Source organism: Cervus canadensis, chromosome 33, assembly GCF_019320065.1.
Source record: "Cervus canadensis isolate Bull #8, Minnesota chromosome 33, ASM1932006v1, whole genome shotgun sequence".
NCBI classification, from domain to species: Eukaryota; Metazoa; Chordata; class Mammalia; order Artiodactyla; family Cervidae; genus Cervus; species Cervus canadensis.
This window is the reverse complement of record NC_057418.1, coordinates 5,054,000-5,074,212: the sequence shown is the minus strand read 5'-3', so window position 1 is coordinate 5,074,212 and position 20,213 is coordinate 5,054,000. Positions and strand designations below refer to the sequence as shown.

The 20,213-nt window shown below is 39.8% G+C and overlaps 2 protein-coding genes across 14 annotated transcripts in view; one reads left to right on the top strand and one right to left on the bottom strand.

The window, feature by feature from the left end:
• Window positions 1-7,163, top strand: part of EPB41L2 (erythrocyte membrane protein band 4.1 like 2) — a 205,242-nt gene extending 198,079 nt beyond the window's left edge. For 12 of the 13 annotated variants that reach the window (XM_043456961.1, XM_043456960.1, XM_043456958.1 and 9 more), the window contains one exon: window positions 5,906-7,163. Coding sequence is in view for 2 of the 13 variants with exons in the window: in XM_043456959.1 (XP_043312894.1) it covers window positions 5,906-5,920 (15 nt within the window). In the remaining 11 variants the exon portion in view is untranslated. Of the gene's footprint in view, window positions 1-256; window positions 1,095-5,905 lie in introns of those variants that run through there. The other variant, XM_043456954.1, reaches the window with a different exon arrangement.
• A 5,854-nt stretch (window positions 7,164-13,017) lies between these two features.
• On the bottom strand, window positions 13,018-18,893 carry SMLR1 (small leucine rich protein 1; the record flags this gene model as incomplete). The annotated part of the gene is given in 3 exon segments (XM_043456784.1): window positions 13,018-13,277; window positions 18,633-18,783; window positions 18,786-18,893. Coding segments are annotated over 3 exon segments (345 nt in total), but the record flags the coding sequence as incomplete, so codon positions are not given.
• Window positions 18,894-20,213: the final 1,320 nt, after the last annotated feature.

Below are 20,213 nucleotides of genomic sequence, written 5' to 3'. Positions count from 1 at the left end.
CCCGAAATACAGTTTTCCAGAATTATCATTTTCACATGAAAACTTGAATTTTATCATTGGTATCAAGTTCTGTCAACTGTTTTCCTTGAAGTGACAGGCTCATCTCATTTTCAAGAAAATGCGTGCCAGAAATCCAGTGCCAGAGTGGTTTCTGCTCACAATTCATGCATTCATATGAATTCAGTTTCCTTCTCGACATCGCTGCACTTTTTGTATGCAGAGGGAATGTGTTATGCGTTTTTATTTCATCACACAGAATATTAAAAAGATGTACGCTGGAGTGGAGATGTAAGAAAAACTGAGATTTTTTTCCCCGTTTCACCGAGGACATCCTTGAGAGAAACTGACCAGCTGGCTTTCTGCTTCACTGTGCGTGCTTGGTGGTAAAGAATGCGGTGACTTTGGGCAGTTTGGTGTCACTCCCTTGGCCCGTGTTAAGACGTCGGCAGGTCTACTCACTATTGCTTCTGCATCATCACTGAAAGTGTTCACACCGTGAAAGGGGCACGTAGTGTCTTAGGATGATTATGAAATAGCTTTGACTTTATAACCCCCTGAAAGAATCATGGTGACCCCCAAGGTCTACAGACCACACTTGGAGAACTGATGGGTCTAAATTATAGTGGTAATACAAGCATTGTAAGAATTGACTATTTCTTGGTCTAACCAAATAGATTATTTATCATACTTGTGTTTTTTGGCCCTAGGGTTTTACAGTCTTACAATGAAAATTCTGTTTTAAAATTAAAAAATGCAAATTGAGAGCCAAGGAAGAATAAAATGAAACTTTAGAAATAACTGAAATTCATAAACTATCGTATTTAAAACTGTTTCACACTTGAGTACATGCGCCTCATTTTTATTGAAATAGTTGCATTACCTTACAGAAATAATTTACTCATGTTTTTTAAATCTCAGCTATATTACTGCCCTCTGGTATAATAATTGAGTCATCATCATCCTGAAAGGTTTTATATTTTCTTGCATTATTTTGTGTTAGATAAAGGCCACAGTTTTGCATTTTTATTGAGACTCCCCTCTGGATGAGTGCTTTCCCACTCATCATTAGGATGATCTTTTTAAAGTGCATATTTGCTGTGTACTGAATCCATTTCTGGAGTAGAGCATGCTCGAGATTGAGGCCATGTGAACCCCCATCTCTGGAAACTCTTTAAGTTTGTGCCTTTCAGATAATTTTGTAGCACTGTGCTTGGCTGATTGCCCACACTCATCAGGCACACTGAGAAAGATAAATTTACGAATTCTCTGGACCCTACATGAAGACTTAAGGCAAAGTAGGCAACCAGCATGTATGCTTGAAAAATTGAGATGTAGAGTTAGACCTGTAATCAGATGAAAAGGCTGCATTGATCTGTTCTCTCATTGACTGATAGAGGGGGACACAGGCTAGGGAATATGACTTAGTAGCCATGTTCACTGACATTGTGTAGTCCAGGGGTGGGAAACTGAAGCAAGGAAATAGCAGTTTGGTTTTTTGTTTTTACTTGACCAATATTCAAATACATAAAGTATAACTTATACTTAACTGTTGGAACCATATCCAAACTCAAGGTGAATGTTATGACACTGTCAAAAAGTGAAAGCAGGTTGAATTAATGCTATAATTAATGTGTGTCAATTTGCATTGACAATCCAGAATTCTATGTCTGTGAGTTAGAATCAAAACTTAAGAAAGCTTTTAAAAGTTGTACAGGTTTTCATGAAGAACCGTGCCTAGCTTCAGATTGATTGGGCTATGTAATAAATTATTTAGACCCAAAATGTAGTTTGTTTAAAATGGCCAAATAATAAAGTTTTGTTGTTTATTTTTTTTCCCCCTGCTAAAAAGACAGAAAAAATTTAAATGTCAGATGCTTGTGTATTAATGGCATTGGTGAGTCCCACCTTTTCTTCTTCCCAGCTCAAAAGCTGGATGTTTAGTACTTGGGAATATATTTCTCTAGGTGTTTAAACGCAGAACACAATAAAAAAAGATAAATGAGGGCTTCCCTGATTGGCTCAGTGGTAAAGAAGTCACCTGCCAATGCAAGAGACACAGATTGGATCCCTGATCCGGGAAGATCACACATGCCGTGGAGCAGCTAGGCCCCTGTGCACCATGGCCATTGAACCTGTTCTCTAGAGCCCAGGAGCCGCAAGTCCTGAAGCCAAGAGCCCACACTCCACAACAAGAGGAGCCCCTGTGATGAGAAGCCCGAGCAGCAACAAAGACCCAGAAAAATGAATAAATAAGTAAAATTGTAAAAAAAGATAGGTGAATGTGTAAATAAAATCTTTCATACTATAAATTGCTTCCTGTTCATCCAGAACAGTAAGGAACTGGGATGTTCTGACACATTGAATATCTAATTAACTCAGAGTTACTCAATTTATAGTTTTTTAAAGAATGAGAAAAAAATATAGTGAATATTAAAATTACAGTAAAAATAATTTTCTTTGATTCTGAAAGTTGTTGGGAATCCTAAGAGCACATTAAGGCTGTCATTTGTAATACTTGTCATTTGTAATACTGTCATTTGTCATTCTGTAATACAGAAAGAAATGGATTTATTTTACTTTCTAATGGTTTGATTGTGAAAAAATGAAAGTACATGATATTTGGATTTACATGGGTAACTAATTTTCTTTACATATATTTCAAGAAATGTTGAAGTTCTTTGAAACCAAGATCTCTTTGATGCAGTTTCTGTATATTCCTAGATTCTTATTTGTCTGCTAATGACTGAAACAGACTTAATTTTAGCTTTCTTTTACAAATTAAAAATTTAATCTTTGGTGAAAACAGATTCAATGTAATAAAGCGTCCTGGAAATGTGTGAAGAAAGTGGAGAATATAATACTACTTTTCATTCTTTATGAAGATTTCCAGGGGTTTATTTTCTGTAACATAGGCTAGGCAGAGTGGAAGTTGTGTTCAACAAATGATACTTGTTCACTAAGTAAAACAGAGTTACAAGCTCTCAAAAAAAAAAAAAAAAGAAAGAAAATAGGAATAGACAAACAGCACAACTAAAGGTCACATTACGCTCTAATAAATTTGATTGGTAGCTTTAGCTGACCCCTTTACTGCCCCCACATTTCTGTTCATGATTACTAACCTAAAAAAAAGAAGACTGTTTTCTCCATTGATTTTTTTTTCCCCCTTCCTATAATCAAGCAGAAGTCCTATTGAGTAATGAAATAGCCTAGAGCAGACAGCAAGGTGGGGAACTGTGAATTCGATTAGGCAATCTGTCCTGAATAATCAAGAGGCTATACTAATATCTGTGATAAATCTACTTGGTGGGAAATTTTTTCATTAAAACAAGGCAATTTTATCTAATCAAAAGAATGTACAATCTAATTGACTTTGGACCAATGCTTCTTGGAAAGGACATTAATTACTGTCTCCACTGCCCTCTCTAATCACCTACCATTTGCCAAAAATTTCAACCAAGCTGAAATAGAAAGTGAAACAATTGCCTTCTTAAAACTCCTTTCTCTTGCAGAGACAATGCACCATCCTTACATTTTGTCTGCCTCCCTGTCCACTTTATTTTAGTCCACTCTCCTACCTACCTACCTTTGATAGTTGGCTTCCTCAAGACATACTCACGTGAGACTAGTTCCATCGGTTGGTCTCATGTGTCCATTGGTGCCAACTTGCCGATCTACATCCCTAATCTTATGACCTCACCCAGGCTCTAGGCCTCTCATTCTGCTATTTTTGAGGTCCCAGATTCCACACCTGTTAGTCTCCTCTGGTGTCTCCAGTCAGAGCCAAGCTTCTCCTCTTCTGGGTTTGTCATGCCTTATGTCAACTGGCCCACCCCTGGTTCCCTGACTCATTCTGAAGTCATTGCAGTAGATGGATAGTTGACTGCTTTTTATTTTTTGTCTGAATGCTCTCTCTGAATTCATTATTTTTATGTTTTATTGTGTTGGCCACAAAGTACCTTTCTGGAAAAGCCCTAACTAACTTTGCCACCAACCCGGTAAATCAAGCTCATACTTCTCAGTCTGTTATTAAAAAGTAGATCTCGTGTTTTTTTCTTGCCTTTGATTACTCCCCATACCAAGGCTTAGCCCCCATCACTTCCATTCCTCCACTGTCCTCTCTCTCCCCCACCCCCTGCCTTATTCATTCCTGTCCTCCACCCCATAATCTGTATACTCAACTGTTATGTTGGTGCAAAAGTAATATGTGGTTTCGGGCCCTGAATTTTAAATTGTTATAACTCGGCTCAAGCACATCTTTATTAATCAAAATAGGAACAATTACAATCAACACATTTTTGCCAATGAGAAATAAAATTGTTTATTCCTATAGCATAAAAATCCATGCCTTGGGATTCTACAAACTCTTGGAAATCATTTTCTGTATCCTAGTTGTGGAAGCATTTTCCCTGCAAAAAAGTTGTCAAGATACTTGAAAAAGTGGTAGTCAGTTGGCAAGAGGTCAGGTGAATATGGCATATGAGACAGAACTTGGTAGCCCGATTCGTTCAACTTTTGAGGCATTGGTTGTGCAGTGTATGGTTGGGCATTGTCGTAGAGAAGAATTGGGCCTATTCTGTTGACCAATGGGGGCTGTAGGCATTGCCCTTTTTGGTTCACCTCATCAATTTGCTGAGCATGTTTCTCAGATGTAATGGTTTCACTAGGATTCAAAAAGCTGCAGTGGATCAGCTGGCAGCAGACCACTAAACAATGGCCATGACCTTTTTTGGGGGTGCAGGTTTGGCTTTGGGAAGTGCTTTGCAGCTTCTTCTCTGTCCAGCCACTGAGGTGGCAGTCGCTAGTAGTTGTATACAGTCCACTTTTCATCTCATGTCACAACTGGACCGAGACATGGTTCATTGCAGTTGCACAGAATTAAGACAACACTTCAAAATGACGATTTTGTTGATTTTTGGTCAGCTCATGAGGCACCCATTTCTGGAGCTTTTTCACCTTTCCAATTTGCTTCAAATGCCAAACAACCATAGAACGGTCAACATTGAGTTCTTGGGCAACTTCTCATGTAGTTGTAAGAGGATCAGCTTCAGTGATCCTCTCCGTTGATCATTGTCAACTTCTGATGGCCAGCCACTATGCTTCTCATCTTCAAGGCTCTCATCTCCTTTGCAAAATTTCTTGAACCACCACTGCACTGTATGTTCATTAGCGGTTCCTGGGCCAAATATGTTGTTGATATTGTGAGTTGTCTCTGCTGCTTTATGACACATTTTGAACTTGAATTAAAAAATCGCTTGAATTTGCTTTTTGTCTAGCATCATTTCTATAGTCTAAAATAAATATAAATAAACAGCAAGTAATAAGTCATTAGCAAAAATCATAAAGCAAGAAATGCACATTAAAATGATGTATAACGTAACTGCATTTATTTAAGGATATATTCCAGTATCAAATGGCAAATTTCAACAATGCAAAATTGCAATTACTCTTGCACCAACCTAATACCATATACTTTCTCCCTTTCTTACATCTTTCCTCATTCTGTTCTCCTAGCCTGAGGCACCTTTTATTCATTTCAATGAAGTCAAAATTATTTTTCCTTCTTTCTTGAAGCTAACTTTGAAACCTACACTGGTTTTAAAAATATATTTTTTAGATTTTTACTATATGAATTACCTCTGTTTTATAGTTAAAATTTTTGGTCAGATTCTTACTTACCGCTTGTTTCCACTGTGCTCGTCAATCCTCCAGGTATTTTAAGGCCCTCAAGAGCGAATCAGATTCTCATGTTTGTCTTCTGGTAAAGTACTATTTACTGTAGAACCAGGCAAATAGAAATTGTCGATTACTTCATTTGGAATTTAATGAATTTTACATTTCCCCCCCCCCCCAAGCCTCTGTCTTTGGAATATTTAAGCCTTCTCTCTCTGTTTTATTTTCCTCCTAGAAATTCATTTTATAGACAACACTCAACTTTGTGAACCTGAAGAATTTTGACCATTCCAAGTCTTAATGCCACACCACTGCTCCAGCAAATTTATACCGCGACTGGTTCCAATGGCCAGAAGCCTGAAGAATTAAAACGCCAACACCAAACCTTACCTTAACAGCTCTGGTCTATACCATTCCCCCGCATTTTAATATATTGTTTTGTTTTATAACCACTTCTAAATATCACTTCTTTTCTTTCTTTTTTGTTTTTTTAGTTAGAGAGTTTTGTCTTTTGTTTCCTGTTTACTTTGTGTACAACTACCTGCTTTCTGTGACTCATTTTGATCAAATGATAGTGAACAAAGCCAGCCCCAGCTGGTACGGTGCTGTTCACTGGATCGGGTGCTGTTGTGCGGAAAGGAGACTCTGTGACTCATTTTGATTTTGAGAGTGGCTTTCCTTCTTCCGGATGCTTCCCACTGGGTTCTTAGAAGTCAATATTTACAGTTTTCAGTTTGCGGTAAAGACACTGTATGAGAAAATGTTAATGCAGATTTAAAAGTGTTTCTTACATTATGAAAATTTTCTAATGTTTTGAAAATTTCCTTGGGGCTATTTTTTGATAATGAACCCTTTTGACTTTCCAGTCCTGTGACTTTTAACTTTGGAGCAGGAAGTCTGGGAATCTGCGGACTGGAGAACTATGATGAAGTTCGCTGACCACACACTGTGTGCAGAGACCCTGCCGCACCGCGGTGCCCGTCCTTCTCCGACACGGGCTCTTCGGCAGCATTCCAGAAACCAGAGGGGAGAGGCAACGCTTTCTCCCCTCCTACTAAAACATTCAGGCAGCTTAAAAACCTTAGTGCTTTCTTTCCTAACATGTCCACATTTCCATACTTTCCACTATTTGAACACTTGTGTAGAACACTTGGCTTTGTATTAAACCCCTTTGTCTCCATGTAAAAACTGACCTTTTGTTTATCAAGCAGGTGTATCTCTTTCAGATAGCGTGATGACTCACAGGTGTGAGGATGCTGGGTTGGAGGAGTAGGGCCATGGTGGGGTTTTTTGACAGTTGTAAGAAAGTTACACCAGTAAAGCTGATGCCAGAGACCTGATAGGGACGTATTAACTGTATTGAACATTCTTTGCTTTGCTTTGCCCCCATGTATAGTTATGCCAGATTAGATATCTAGCAGCTGCAAGTTGTATTAAATGATATTTTGCTTTCTGTAATACTGTTATAAAATAAAGTTTGTTTATTCTCTAAACTTATCATTTCTTTTTTTATGAAGGTTTTGAAAAATAAGCTCAAGTCCTCCTGTCAGTCAGAGGTTCTAGTATTTTGTGGGATGTAGCATTTTTTAAATCTGTTACTCAGATATTTTATAATCTCATGCTGCTGCCAGCTTCACCAATTTCAAATGGCTAAAACAATGTCAGATGTTTGTAAATCTACTCTTTAGAATTCCAGTTCCTTCTGCCTGGTTACATAATCCACCCCCCAGCTTGTCCAAGTTCTCCAAGGCATATTTTTGCTTGTTTTCTTTGTGTATTTTTTGTTTTGTTTCAGGAAATATTTTAGCTGCACCATCTAAAATCTGGTCCTCTGCTTCAGTTTTGCTTAACAGTCCACTGACCCTTAATGAATCAGGCAGAACGGGCTGCACCCGTTTCTGAGTAGGATGGTTCACTGTGAAGCTTATGCCCAGACTCATTTTCTTTCAAATGTTAAAAGCATTATACAGCAAATGACCAACATGGTATGGTATGTTTCATTCAAAATATTCTGAAGAATGTCTTTCCCTAGTTATTTAAAGTGAACATGTTAAATATAATTTGCATGGCTGTCTTCTTTGGGATCAGTTCCCATGGAATTCTCTCTCACCTTGTGAAAGATCTTTCTTGCTTTCTCTAGAATTATTACATAAACAACTCCTCCTCTCTGGGGAAACCTATCTCAGCAAGCCAAGCCACAGAGGTATAATGGAACCAAATACGACTCTAAATATAATTTGCATCAGAAAGTGTGTATATGTAGCCTTTTTATTTAAAGCAGAGGTTGACATTGCCAGAGTTTTTTGAGAACCACATCCTTCTAAATTTCTAATGATAGCTACAGTGATAGGAGACTAAGTGTGTCTCTGGCAGCTCCAGAAATGACAAGTTCAGTCAGGGCTCAGTTTTAGCAGCTGAGATGGCAAGGACAGAGTTTGGGGTCCCAGAGATATTCAGAATATCTGTGGGGGCTTGGTACCCAAGAAGCATCTGGGAATCATGTTCATCATGCCACCTGTGATGATGACAGCAAGACCTTCTATTTTAGTATTTTGTGTTTCTTGCAAAATAATTCTCAGAATGTTAAATTTTCATTGTGTGAACTGAGCTTAAAATCCCAAGAGGTAGAATAAGAATGTAGGTCAACAGTTCACTGCTATGAGACATCCAGGTGCTAATTGTTTCTTAAGTCAAAAAGCAATATAATTTGAGGATGACAAGCAATAATTCCTTTTAGTTATATAGGGTTTTTATGACTCTATCACATAAACCTTCCAGTGATCTCGTGTGGAACGCAGGAAACAGAATAATGCATATTCCACAGGCCACAGCAGGATGAAAAATGATATTGTTAAAAAAAAGCATAGAGTTGGTGAATTTTTGGCATTTCACTGTCATGAGTAGTTTCTGTTTCCCTTTGTGATGCACACAGCATTCCTCACTGCATAGACCACAGTTCATGGAGTGATCATCACCAGGACCCCGGTCATAAAGCAAACTAGTGTAACTACTGCCCAGCGTGGACTTTTAAGTTTTCCCCTTACTTATGGATAAAATTGTATGATGTCTGTGAAACATCATATAATTATCTGAGAATTCAAAATAACATGAGGATAGGGAGGAGTGAGTTGTGCATTAGGTGAAACGAGATTGGCTGAGTTGATAATTGCTAAAGCCAGGAGGTGGTAAGTAGGGGTTGATTATTTCATTCTGTTAAAATATTCCATGATGAAAGGCTAAGAAATCCCATAAAAGCGCCATAATTTAAAATGAAATCCAGTCTTGAGAACATTGCTCTTCTGAGTGTAGTGCTCTGGTCAGTTTCCCGTAGGGTCTTACACGCTTGCACAGGACATGTGAATGTCACCGCTGACTCAGTGAGCATAGGCTGACGGGATTTGCAGAAGTCCACATGGGCTTGCGTGGATCCTCGCATGCACCTGTTCGTGAATGTGCTGGGATCAGGCCACAGCGGGGAGTTGACCCCAAAAGAACATAGTCAGCTGGCAAATCCGAGGTGTCCAACTCCTGATCCTTGGCCAGGGCCCAAAACACTGACCCTCTGAATAGTCATGATGCCAAATTGGGTGTATAGTAGCTTCAAGTTGTATAAAATGTTTTGCTTCAGAAACACAGGCTTTAGACTCCTACAGCTGGGCATTGCAATGCCTTATGCTGAGTAACTGAACCGCGTGACTTCAATGAAGGTACTTAAACATCTGTGAAGTGAGGGTAGTAATACATCCCACACCAGGCATGTTCTCATGGTTAGATGGAGTAAAATGTGTAATGTGCCTAGTGGAGCTCCTGGCACAATAATGCCCTCCAAAAAGTTTACCACTGTGAGTATTAACAGCACTGCGTGAATTAATCCACCAAAGGTAAGTAATGGGAGATTCTGCCAGTCTGAGCTGTGTTCTTATGAGAACTTTGCAGAATAGAATTCTGTACCATTATGGACTAAGTTACTTGGGAAGCCTCTAGGGAAAGTTTTAATTGTATAGACTATAGACCCAACTTGCCTGTGAGCCCTGCAATGTCAGAAACCCGATATGGTCTACTCATCCATCGTAAGTAAGGTGGCCAGTGTAAGAGGCAACACAATTTTTTCCTAAGATTCTTGACTACAGGCTTCCTTACCACAGACTCCTTGATGGACTCCAAGGGTCTAGGCTTTCTCCCAATATATGCAAATTTACAGGTATACTCACTTTTCCTAGAGATTTAAAAAATTATTCCTGGCTCTCGCTAAATTCTCATAAGGCTCTTTATTGCCTTAATAAAGGTTTGGAATCTCTGCTCTTAACAATTTGAGTTTGGGAATATGGATGTGAATTTTCTTAACAGAAAGAATTTTAATCTGGTGGTGGTGGTGTTTTTTGTTCAGTCGCTAAGTAGTGTCCGACTCTTTGCAACCCCATGAACTGCAGCACATCAATCTTCCCCATCCTTCACTATTTCTCTGGGTTTGCTCAAACTCATGTCCATTGAGCTGGTGATGCCATCCAACCATCTCATCCTCTGTCGTCCCCTTCTCCTCTTGCCCTCAACCTTTCCCAGTATCAGGGTCTTTTCCAATGAGTCAGATCTTTGCATCAGGTGGCCAAAGTATTGGAGCTTCAGCATAGCACCAATCCTTCCAATGAATATTCGGGTTTGATGTCCTTTAGGATCATCTGGTTTGGTCCCCTAATTATAAATAAAAATTTTTAGATATGTACTTCCTGTCTATGTTCTGTCACTCATTTGCCAGGGTGAATGCCTTTGCATAAATGCTGATAAAATGAGAGGCTGCTTCTGATAAGCACACTAATTATAAATTCAGAAAGCAAGACTCAGGAGCATTTGTTTGGAAAAATTCTAACTTTTTATAAGTAGTCAGAAAATTAATTTACAAAATGTGTTTCACCGTTACGATTTTTGAGCTATAGTTTTGCCAAAGAACTTAGATTTCAAAGAAAAACTGTTGTTGGTGTGTGAAAGTGTGTGTCCTTGATTTTCCAGTTGCTACTACTATAATATATCTAGAAAATACTGGAGGTTGTTACCTGGTCAAGCTACTTATAAATACATTTTTTCTTTAAAGGATTGTGAATAACACTTTAGAGAACATGATGTGTGCCCTTCCCTGCCCCATTTTGTATTTTATCAACATGTCTAAGCTTAGAATGTAAAGTCATGGACTTGGTGTCCCAAGGCCACATTTCCAAATTACCGACACAGTTAACAAGATGGATGATATTAACAGCTTTAGGTTCGCTCTGTAAAATAAATTTTTGTTGTTGAATAGATGGCAATATAACAGCACTTAACAGCATCCATTGTTTTATTGAAAGTCTCATGTCGGGGAAACGGATTTGAGAGTTCATTCAGATACTAGAACATTAGAAATAAGGTTAGTAATTATTGAAGGGAGACCACTTAGGAGCATGTTTGGCCCCTGATGAAATGCTTCGGCACATAGGAAGAAACAATATAGGATGAAATATTAAGGAGACCGCCAGCCTGGTCTCTGTGACGGCAGCCATGAGCAGGAACTTGCTAGACTCTTAGCAGGTGGAGAGCAAAGATGTGACTGGGCAGCTGATTGGCTGCAGTCTGTGAGTACTGGATTTGTACTCATCAAATCCAGTACAGTGCCTTCAAGCAGATGGTAGTAAAACCCTTGGACTTGGTTTCTCCATGAGAAAACTAGTTTCTATTTCTCTCTGCATATAAAAACACTCATGACTCTACTCATGATTTCATTAGAAATTCCTTGTACTCTCATCTTACCCAACAGCAACAAAGAAATCAGGTCCTGCATTGTACAACTGGGTTATGTTAAAAATATGTATGTTTAGAGCTCCTCTGTTACCATAGTAGTTGAGATGCATTTTCTCTGCTCGGGCAAAGGTGGTGGAATGCATCTACCAGAGTCATCAGTCAGGCTTTGGGAGTGCCTGTTTCCAAGAGAAGTTGGAGCAAACCTTAGTGGCCGAACCTTCTACGCCTTCTGTCAAAGAAAACATTTTTACATAAGCTGATTTCTGCCAGAGGCTATAACGAGATCCCTCCCAGAATTGAAAGAATATTGTTACTCCTTCCATATGGCATGCACACTTATACTAAATTACCTCAGTCTGGAAGCCCCAGCAGACATTTTCCTTGTAATCAAATACAATAAAACCCAGAAATGAGTGTCCTCCAGTTGAACAGTGAATTTCGTATTATGCAATAAGTGCAAATGGAGACGATAACTCATTGGAGGCATATGAAGAACCGGAGAGGGAGGGAGGAGAGGGAAGAGAAGCAGAGAATAGCATTCTTGCTTTGGATCAGCCACATGATCTTTTGCATATTTCTATGTCACTACATAAAATGCATTTCTTTCAGGTGAACAAATTCATTGTTTTATAATCTAATAGCCTGTTGGATTCATATGCAAACATTGGAGTATAACCAAACTTACACTTAGGACATGTTAAGTGTCTTTTGCTAACATTAACTAGGAAACTGTGATGAGCAAGGTAGTAGTTTTAACTACTACTTTGAATTAAATGTTTCTTCTCAGTTACCTAGATTGGCTCTTTGGGGCTCTCGCTGAAAGAATCCTGCTAGTGAAATCTCTTTTTTTTTTTGCCTGCCTCCCACCCCCATTCCACCTCTCTCGATCATCACAGAGAGTAGCACTGACATTTATTTATATGCTTCCATCTGTGAAATAGCCAGTGAGAAGCTGCTTTGTGGCACAGGGGCTCAGCTTGGTGGTTGCTGCTGGTGAAAGGTTGACTTCTTTCTGAATTTAGAAATGCTCCCTGAAGTTTGGTGTTGGAGGCAAGGTCTTGAGTTATTCTCCATGTGAGTTCCATGAACATTGTGTTCTTTACTTTTCTCACCAAATGGCCAGTGTTTCCAAGCGGTGTCATGCTGAAAGCTGCCTTCATGATGATTCATACCCAGTGAAGAGAGGCTCTTGTTGTGGCTTCTCACAATGATGATGGGATTTGCGAAAGCAACTGAGAAAGGGGAGAAGCAAACCGAGGGCCAGAAATAAGGCCTGAAAAGGTGACCTCTGTGCCTCGCTGAGTGTCAAGAGGAGGACGTGGGAACTCACAGTGGGAATCCACAGGCACTCATCTTTTGCTATTTGTTTGATCTCTACCAGAGTTTCTTCACCTCCAAAGTCAGAATAATGCCACCTTCCATGGAATTATGTAATAATGATGCTGAAGAATTTTAGTTAAAAAATAATGCCCTTCAGAGTAGACGTGGTTCTATAAAAGTTTATGTTACAAAAGTTTTTAAGTATCCAGTCCATAGACCATCCACCAAAATCTTGGGACTCGGAAGAACTGCTGGTTAAGCTGAGTCTCATAGCTGTCCCCTTGGACAACAGCTGCCACTTTTCAATATAGGTCGGACCAAGCATCTTAGTGTTCTATCTTGCTGTGGATCTGGTTTATTAACCTACTTTATTGCTAAGCCATTGACTGTTACTCTCTGATCAGCGGAAATCCACTGTGCTTTGGCCACTGATGGTCAGGTCCGCTTCTTTCTCTGGTAGGGGGAAAAGCCAGCGTTGAGACTGTGTTGGTGATCAGGAGTCTGTGACAGTTCTTCATTAACTGAAAGGAAAAATACTAGTTAATACTTCAGAGGCAGCTGAGTGCCGCTGGTCATTCACAGCTCCTAAGGTGTAATTGGCCAGCACTTCTATCCTGGTGGTTACAGAAATCGTGGCCATCAGAGCAACTACTACTGCAGGATCGCTCCTTTGCTTCTCAACCTCTCCCCCCAAAAGTGTAAATGCTTATTTCTAAAGAATGGTCATGGTTAGACTGGGCAAATTACCACTGTAATAAAAATCATTACATGTTAAGTATATTTTATATTCAGTAGATTAAGTGTTGATTAAATGTATTAAGACTTCCACATTCAATAAACATTTATTAAGCCTGTCTAATGTAAGGCCTAGGGATATGGAAATGAGTAAGAGAGGGTTTGTGTCATGGTCCTCCACGCCAAAAATGTGTTTCAGCATTTATAGTCTTCAGACACGTCATATTTGTCCCCTCTTTACCTTTTGGTACCTTTGACTGAAAACTGAGATTCCAATTTTCACTTACTCCCTAATCCCTTAAAATATAACTTCACTTAAAGCTACTGAAATATTAAACTTATCAGTGACATCATAATTACTAACTCGTGTCATCTTCTAATCCCCAGTTTCCTCCCTCTAGCATTTGACACGAGCTCCCTTCCTGTGACCCCCCACCCCAATCTTGCTCCTCCCCTTGGCTTTTATTATGTAAGCATCTTTCTGTATATGCTATCTGTTCTGGTACTTTCACCCGTTACCTCTCTCACAATAATGAATTTTATCTTCAGCCCTGAAATCCTGACAGTTATCCTTTGAGATCTTCCTGACACATCAAAAACAAAACAAAACAAAACAAAAAACAGTCTTCTTTCTGACTACCACCAACATGTATAACAGAAACTATTGTTACTCTTTAAAGTTTATCTTCAGAATTATAATTAGTCACATTATCGAAGCCAGAGACAAGGAGTTTATAATCTCATAGGAGATAATGCATGTTTATAGAATTAAACCTGAAAATGTTCTTTTTGGCCCACATGTCAAATCCTAGCAATTTATTCCTTGCCAGCCACTTTATATGCCATGTACCCCAGGGCGCGAGCACTCTCTCTGACTTTGTGTGATCCCACATTGCTTGTCATCTTAGTCAAGAGAGGGTACACAGGCATTGGAGGCTATCAGGTCTTAGGTTACACGAGCCTCAAGTTTTAACAGCTCGTGTTTGTTGATCACTTTTGTGCCAAATACTGTGAAAATCCCTTTGTGGGTCTTATTTGATTCTTATGTTGTAGTCACTTACTCTTAGTTTACAAATGAACAAATGAAGGTGTAGAAAAATCAAAATGAGGCAGTTTGCCCAAGATCATAGAAACTGATGGATTTAGGATTTGATTCCAGGCAGTCTTGACTCCAGAGCCTGTACTCTCAGCCTCTCAATTTCACTGCCTTTCCAAAGAGATAATTGCTAGTTCAAAGGTATTGCTTCAGATAGCCCATGCCTTAGGTTATAGCCTCATTGCAATATGAGTAATTTTTTCCCTCATTCTTCATTACCAAAGGCTAACTGTACAACAGATGCTTTGAATGAGGAGCCAGGATACAAACTGTGGAACTGAGAATGGGCGATCTGAATAATGACACAAAGAACTAGAAGTGTGAAAACCTAGGGAGAGAGACCAAAGGAAACCTGTCTTCCGCAATGAGCTGTCCCTCCCTAAACCGAGTGTCTGTGCCAGGCTCAGTGCAGAGAGCAAGAGAAATAGCTTACAATACTGAAAGAGCTTGTAATTTGGCCGTCATTTCATGTTAATGGAACTTTTAGGAGAGCATAGAGAGATTAGACAGGTGAGAATAGGCAAGTGGCCGTGAGAACATCAGAGTTTGTAATTGAAGAATATTCGGCAGGCAATGACATTGTCTTTGTTGGGCCACAGGTGAAGAAATGTCATCTCCTTGATTCAGAGCTGAGTCTTCATGCTGAGAAATCACCATCATCAATAACTACCCTGTTGAAGAGATTGATAATCCCCTCAAAAATTTTGTAAGATTCTTGCCTTCTTTAAATTCTCCCACCATTGGCTCTCATGTTGGTGATAAGCTTATTTGCCTGGGCTGAAAGTATTCCTCCATTCAGCAGATACCTACTGAACACCTACTCTGTATTCAATACTCCAGGGGTAGTGTTAGCTGAAAGGGCTATTTCTGGGGCCAGATAGCCTGTCTCTACCATTTTCTGAGTGAGTGACCTTGGGCAATTTACTTAATTTTAAGTACATTTTTTATAACTTATTTTATTTTTAAGTAAAGGTAATTTTGTCTTGAGGTTTAATATGGCTACTGGCTTCCCAGGTGGTGCTTGTGGTAAAGAACCCGCCTGCCACTGCAGGAGATGTGAGACATGGGTTCGATCCCTGGGTCAGGAAGATCCCTTGGGGGAGGGTATGACAGCCCACTCCAGTATTTTTAGCACACACACAGGTATATTTTAATGATAGTTATTATAATGACATAAACCCTCTCAGAGTCCATATTAATAAATCAGCAGGTGCCATAATGACTGAACATTATTCAGAAAAGGCACTGTTAAAAACCTTACATGTATTACCTCACTTAATCCCCACACCAACCCTACAGCTACATCCTGCCATTAATTCTATTTTACAACGAAGAAACTGAAGCTTCAAGAGTTTATGTAGTATGCCACTTAATTGGGCATGCATCCTAAATCATTTTAGTTGTGTCCAATTCTGTGCGACCCCATGGACTGTAGCCCACCAGGCTCTTCTGTCCATGGAATTCTCCAGGCAAGAATACTGGAGTGGGTTGCCATGCCTTCTTCCAGGGGATCTTCCTGACCCAGGGATTGAACCAGTTTATCTTATGTCTCCTACACTGGCAGGCAGGTTCTTTACCACTAGCACCAGGGGACAGTGAATGTAAATGGATTATTTTATGGAGACTTTGAGGACTCTAATCACTTTCTGTAAAGATTGTTTGATATGTTAAGAGAGCTTTTACACAGTTGATTTATTCATGCTTTGACAGACCAGTCAAGAATCACTGTTCCCTCAATGGAGTCTTCTGACAAATGTATATGTTATGGTCTATTGAAGATTAGAGTACATACTTAACAATTTTTCTTTAAAACCCTCCATTTTAGCTATGTTTTTCTTCAACTAATTGTTACCAAATATGTTTTATTTTTAAATACCCAACCTGTAAGATAAATTGCATATGTTAAAAAAAAAAAAAAAAGAAAGGTTAGGCAGTGTGACCTTTGTTACAGAGCTGAAATTCAAACTCCCATTTGGTTTGACCCTTTCACCTGAGATCTTAACAATTTCACTCTGTTAACTCTTAACTTACTCTGATTTCTCTAAATCCTTTCTTTTTTTTCTATTGCTAACCACCAAAGCATGTATATATGTGTGTATGTGTGTGTGTGTGTGTGTATATTTATTTATAAAGTTCAGTGAGAGACGCCTAGCCACACTGAACATTTTCAATACTTCAGTTACCTCTTTAAGAATGTCAGTTGCTGAAGGTCAGAACCTGATCACTTTTCCTGACCTAATTTTACATCTAACTGCATACAAAACTTTCAGGCTTTTGAGAGACACAATTTCTTTTTCATAGTGACTGTTTTTGGCAATGTTGCTTATTTTAGCAAGCAATTTGTTCATGATCAGGGTGATGGTATTTTGAGTAGCACTGAATGTAGCAGTTTAGAAATCTCAGGACTTGGGGAGGTAAGATCATCAAAACTTCCACCCACGCAGAGGTGACATGTCCCTGGCAGAGGCTGATGAAGGGTTTGGTGATGGAAAGTTCAAGAATCAGACCTCTACCTCAAGAACTTACTCAAGGCAATGGAAATAGATTTAAGAGTGCAGGATGTTAGGGAATTTCCTTTCTTTGCAAAAAAATTGATGTTCTCTACATACTAATTAAATTTTCATGCACTGTTACCGCCTAAGGCTTGAAATGTGGGATTAATGATTATGATACCTCCACGTGCTTTCCATCACATCTTAAAATGCATCTCTTGCCTGATGGACTAGGATGTATGAGGTAGGCAGCATAATTTTCTGTTTCAGGATGCAAGACTCGGGGGTTCTGTGAACACACTAGTTAATCTGTCAATGTCCCTTTCTTTACAGGACAAAATAGGAATGATTACACTTGCCATAACCCTGTTTGTAAGATTGATGACATGACGTTTGACCATCTGTTTACAATTTTTAAGTGGAAGCTACTAAATAGAGATTCAAACTGGTGATATTTTATTTGGGGCCAAGTAATCTCTTTTGCCCTCAAACTGGAGAGAAGATATATAACTGCTTGCCCTTAGGAAAACAGTTACAGAAAGAACTATAATTTTAAAAGCTATATGTTCTCAAAGGTTTGTTTGTTTGTTTGTTTTCAATAAGAAAGGGAAATTTGGAATTGGATTGGATCCACATAAAAATGAAGGCACGCCTCGTCTAAGGTTGTCTGCTCACACTGGAAAATGTAATCAGGAATGACTCCAAAAAAGGATATGCAGATCCTAGATGGGAGCAGACAGAAGCAAAGGAGGGTGGGAAAACAGACTTCAAGTTTGTTTTTTGGCTAACACAACACCATCCAGCTTAAGGAATGTTACTGGTTTTTGTTGATATTACTAAAATAGCTATTAACCTCTCATATTAGTCTAGCATTTGCTGAGTACATTATTAACACTTAGTCAATCAAACTACGATGCAGTTTCATTCTTTTCAGTTACAGCAGAATAAATAGTCTCAACCCAGGACCCAGCAGCACCACTTTAAGCTTCCTGAGGTTTCTTTTCTTCCCCCACCTAAAGACCACACTTTCATAGTAAATTCACACCAAGCCATCAGATATCTATTAGAGCTTGACATTTACCAAACACTCTGATAGCATAATGATGGCATGTTTCCTTAATAGAAGTTTAATGGATGAGAAAGAAGTGTATGCACACACACTCTCAGGGACTTACACACGCACGCACGCCTGTCAGGCAGACAGCAGACCATGTAACACCAGGTAATGTTTGTGAATATATTTGCCTGAGAGAGACAAGTAGTCATGTGTCCAAATTGCTGGTTCCCAGTTCATCTGCTTCGGGGAGCTACAGTGAAGGATCCCTGCATCAGGTCTTCAGAGCCTAGTGTACCATCCACACTGCTGGTGAGATCAAACTTGCCATGTTCCCCCGTGAAGGTATCTTAAGAGGGTATTTATTGATGAGTCCCTACACACTCAAAAGATGTGTGATCCCAGGCCTCCCAGAAAGACGGATAGTCCATGGACTTGTTTCTGATGTGTGCCCTGGGAAAGGACCTCTAACCCCTGCCCGGGGTGGCGTCTCACTTACCCTCCATCAGCTTGATCCTGAAGTAGGCGATGAGAAGGAGCAGCAGCAAAGTCACAGGCAGGAAGATGCCAGAGAACAGGAACCAGCCTGGAAGCTCTCTCGGGAGCTCTGACAGCACAGGGCTCATTGCCAATCACACAGATCCCCTACCCCCGGGCCAGTGGGGTTTGCACTTTGGGTGAGGTCAGCTTTGCTCAGAGGCCACACTTGTTTTCTTCTGGGGCTCTGGCCTTTGCTCAGCGCATCTCGGTGGAACTTTTTGTGGACTTTGCTCTATTTAAACAGCCCCATGAATTCTGAGAGGATTGCTGGCAGGTTACTCTGTAACTCAGTTACAAAGTATAGTGGAATTGAGAGTTGATTCTCCCAGGCCATTCCAGAGGTGAGTGTTTATTTGGCGAGGTTGGGAATGACACTAGGAGGCCTAAATTTCTTTGTATTCAGTTTATTTGATTTGAAAAGTACCTAACTTCAAGCAAACCTGTTTTATATATATATATATATATATACACATACACACACACACACACACACATACACACATATATGTGTGTGTGTGTGTTAGTTGCTCAGTCATGTCCAACTTTGCAACCCCCTACGCTTTAGCCTGCCAGGCTTTTCTGTCCATGGAATTCTCCAGGCAAGAATACTGGAGTGGGTCGCCATTTCCTTGATATATATATATACTACCAATATATTCATACTACCAATATATTCCCTGATGTAGAAAAGGACTTATCCTACATTTTCTAAATTTCAGAGAAAAAAAATCACCATGTTAATGTACCTGTGTCTAGAAAACCTGAAATTTCCTTCATACAGAGTTCTTTCCATTTGTAAAAATTCTCCCTAGTATGTCCTGCTCTGAATGATTTTCCAAGCAGTACACTGCTTTATTCAGTTATTTGACAAATACTTAATTCTGCTATAACCCAACCTCTTGACTAGATGCTGGATGTGTAAGAAAAAACCATTGTACCTGCCCTCTGAGAGTGGAGATGGACACAGAAAGAGAGAATGGCTCAAGACCCGATGATGGAAGGGATGGTAATGTGGCCCTGGTCCTTCTCGCCTTGGTGCATCAGCTTGCGCTTGCTGCTTTAGCAGTTGGCACCCTCGGCTGTCTTCTGCTCACACATTCCTGTGGCCCTCCACTGGCAGTAGGACGTGCCCCTGAAGGACGGTGATGTGGCTTATGTGGTGACTGCCAAGTTTCTGAGAAAAGACTAAAGGGCAAGGGTAGGAGATTGTGTTAACACTGGCTCATAAACCGAGTTGAGTTGCCATCCACTTAAGCTTTAGTGAAAAAAAAAATTGAAGATACCGATCTACTAAACTACAAGCAACTAAAAAGTCACTTCTATAAATGAAAAGTCTCCTAGAGAATTTGGAAATTTTGGGGAGGGAGATGGGTAGCCACTCCGTGGGTTGATTTCTCTTTTCACGCTCTAACCCTGCCCCCCACGGCCACTTGGCTCCTGCCTCAGCGAGTGGCTGGCAGCCTCTACCAAGGACATGCCCTTGTCACTGCCTCCAGAATTATCTCATCAAGGGTTTCACAGGGCGATGCAGAGTCTCTGT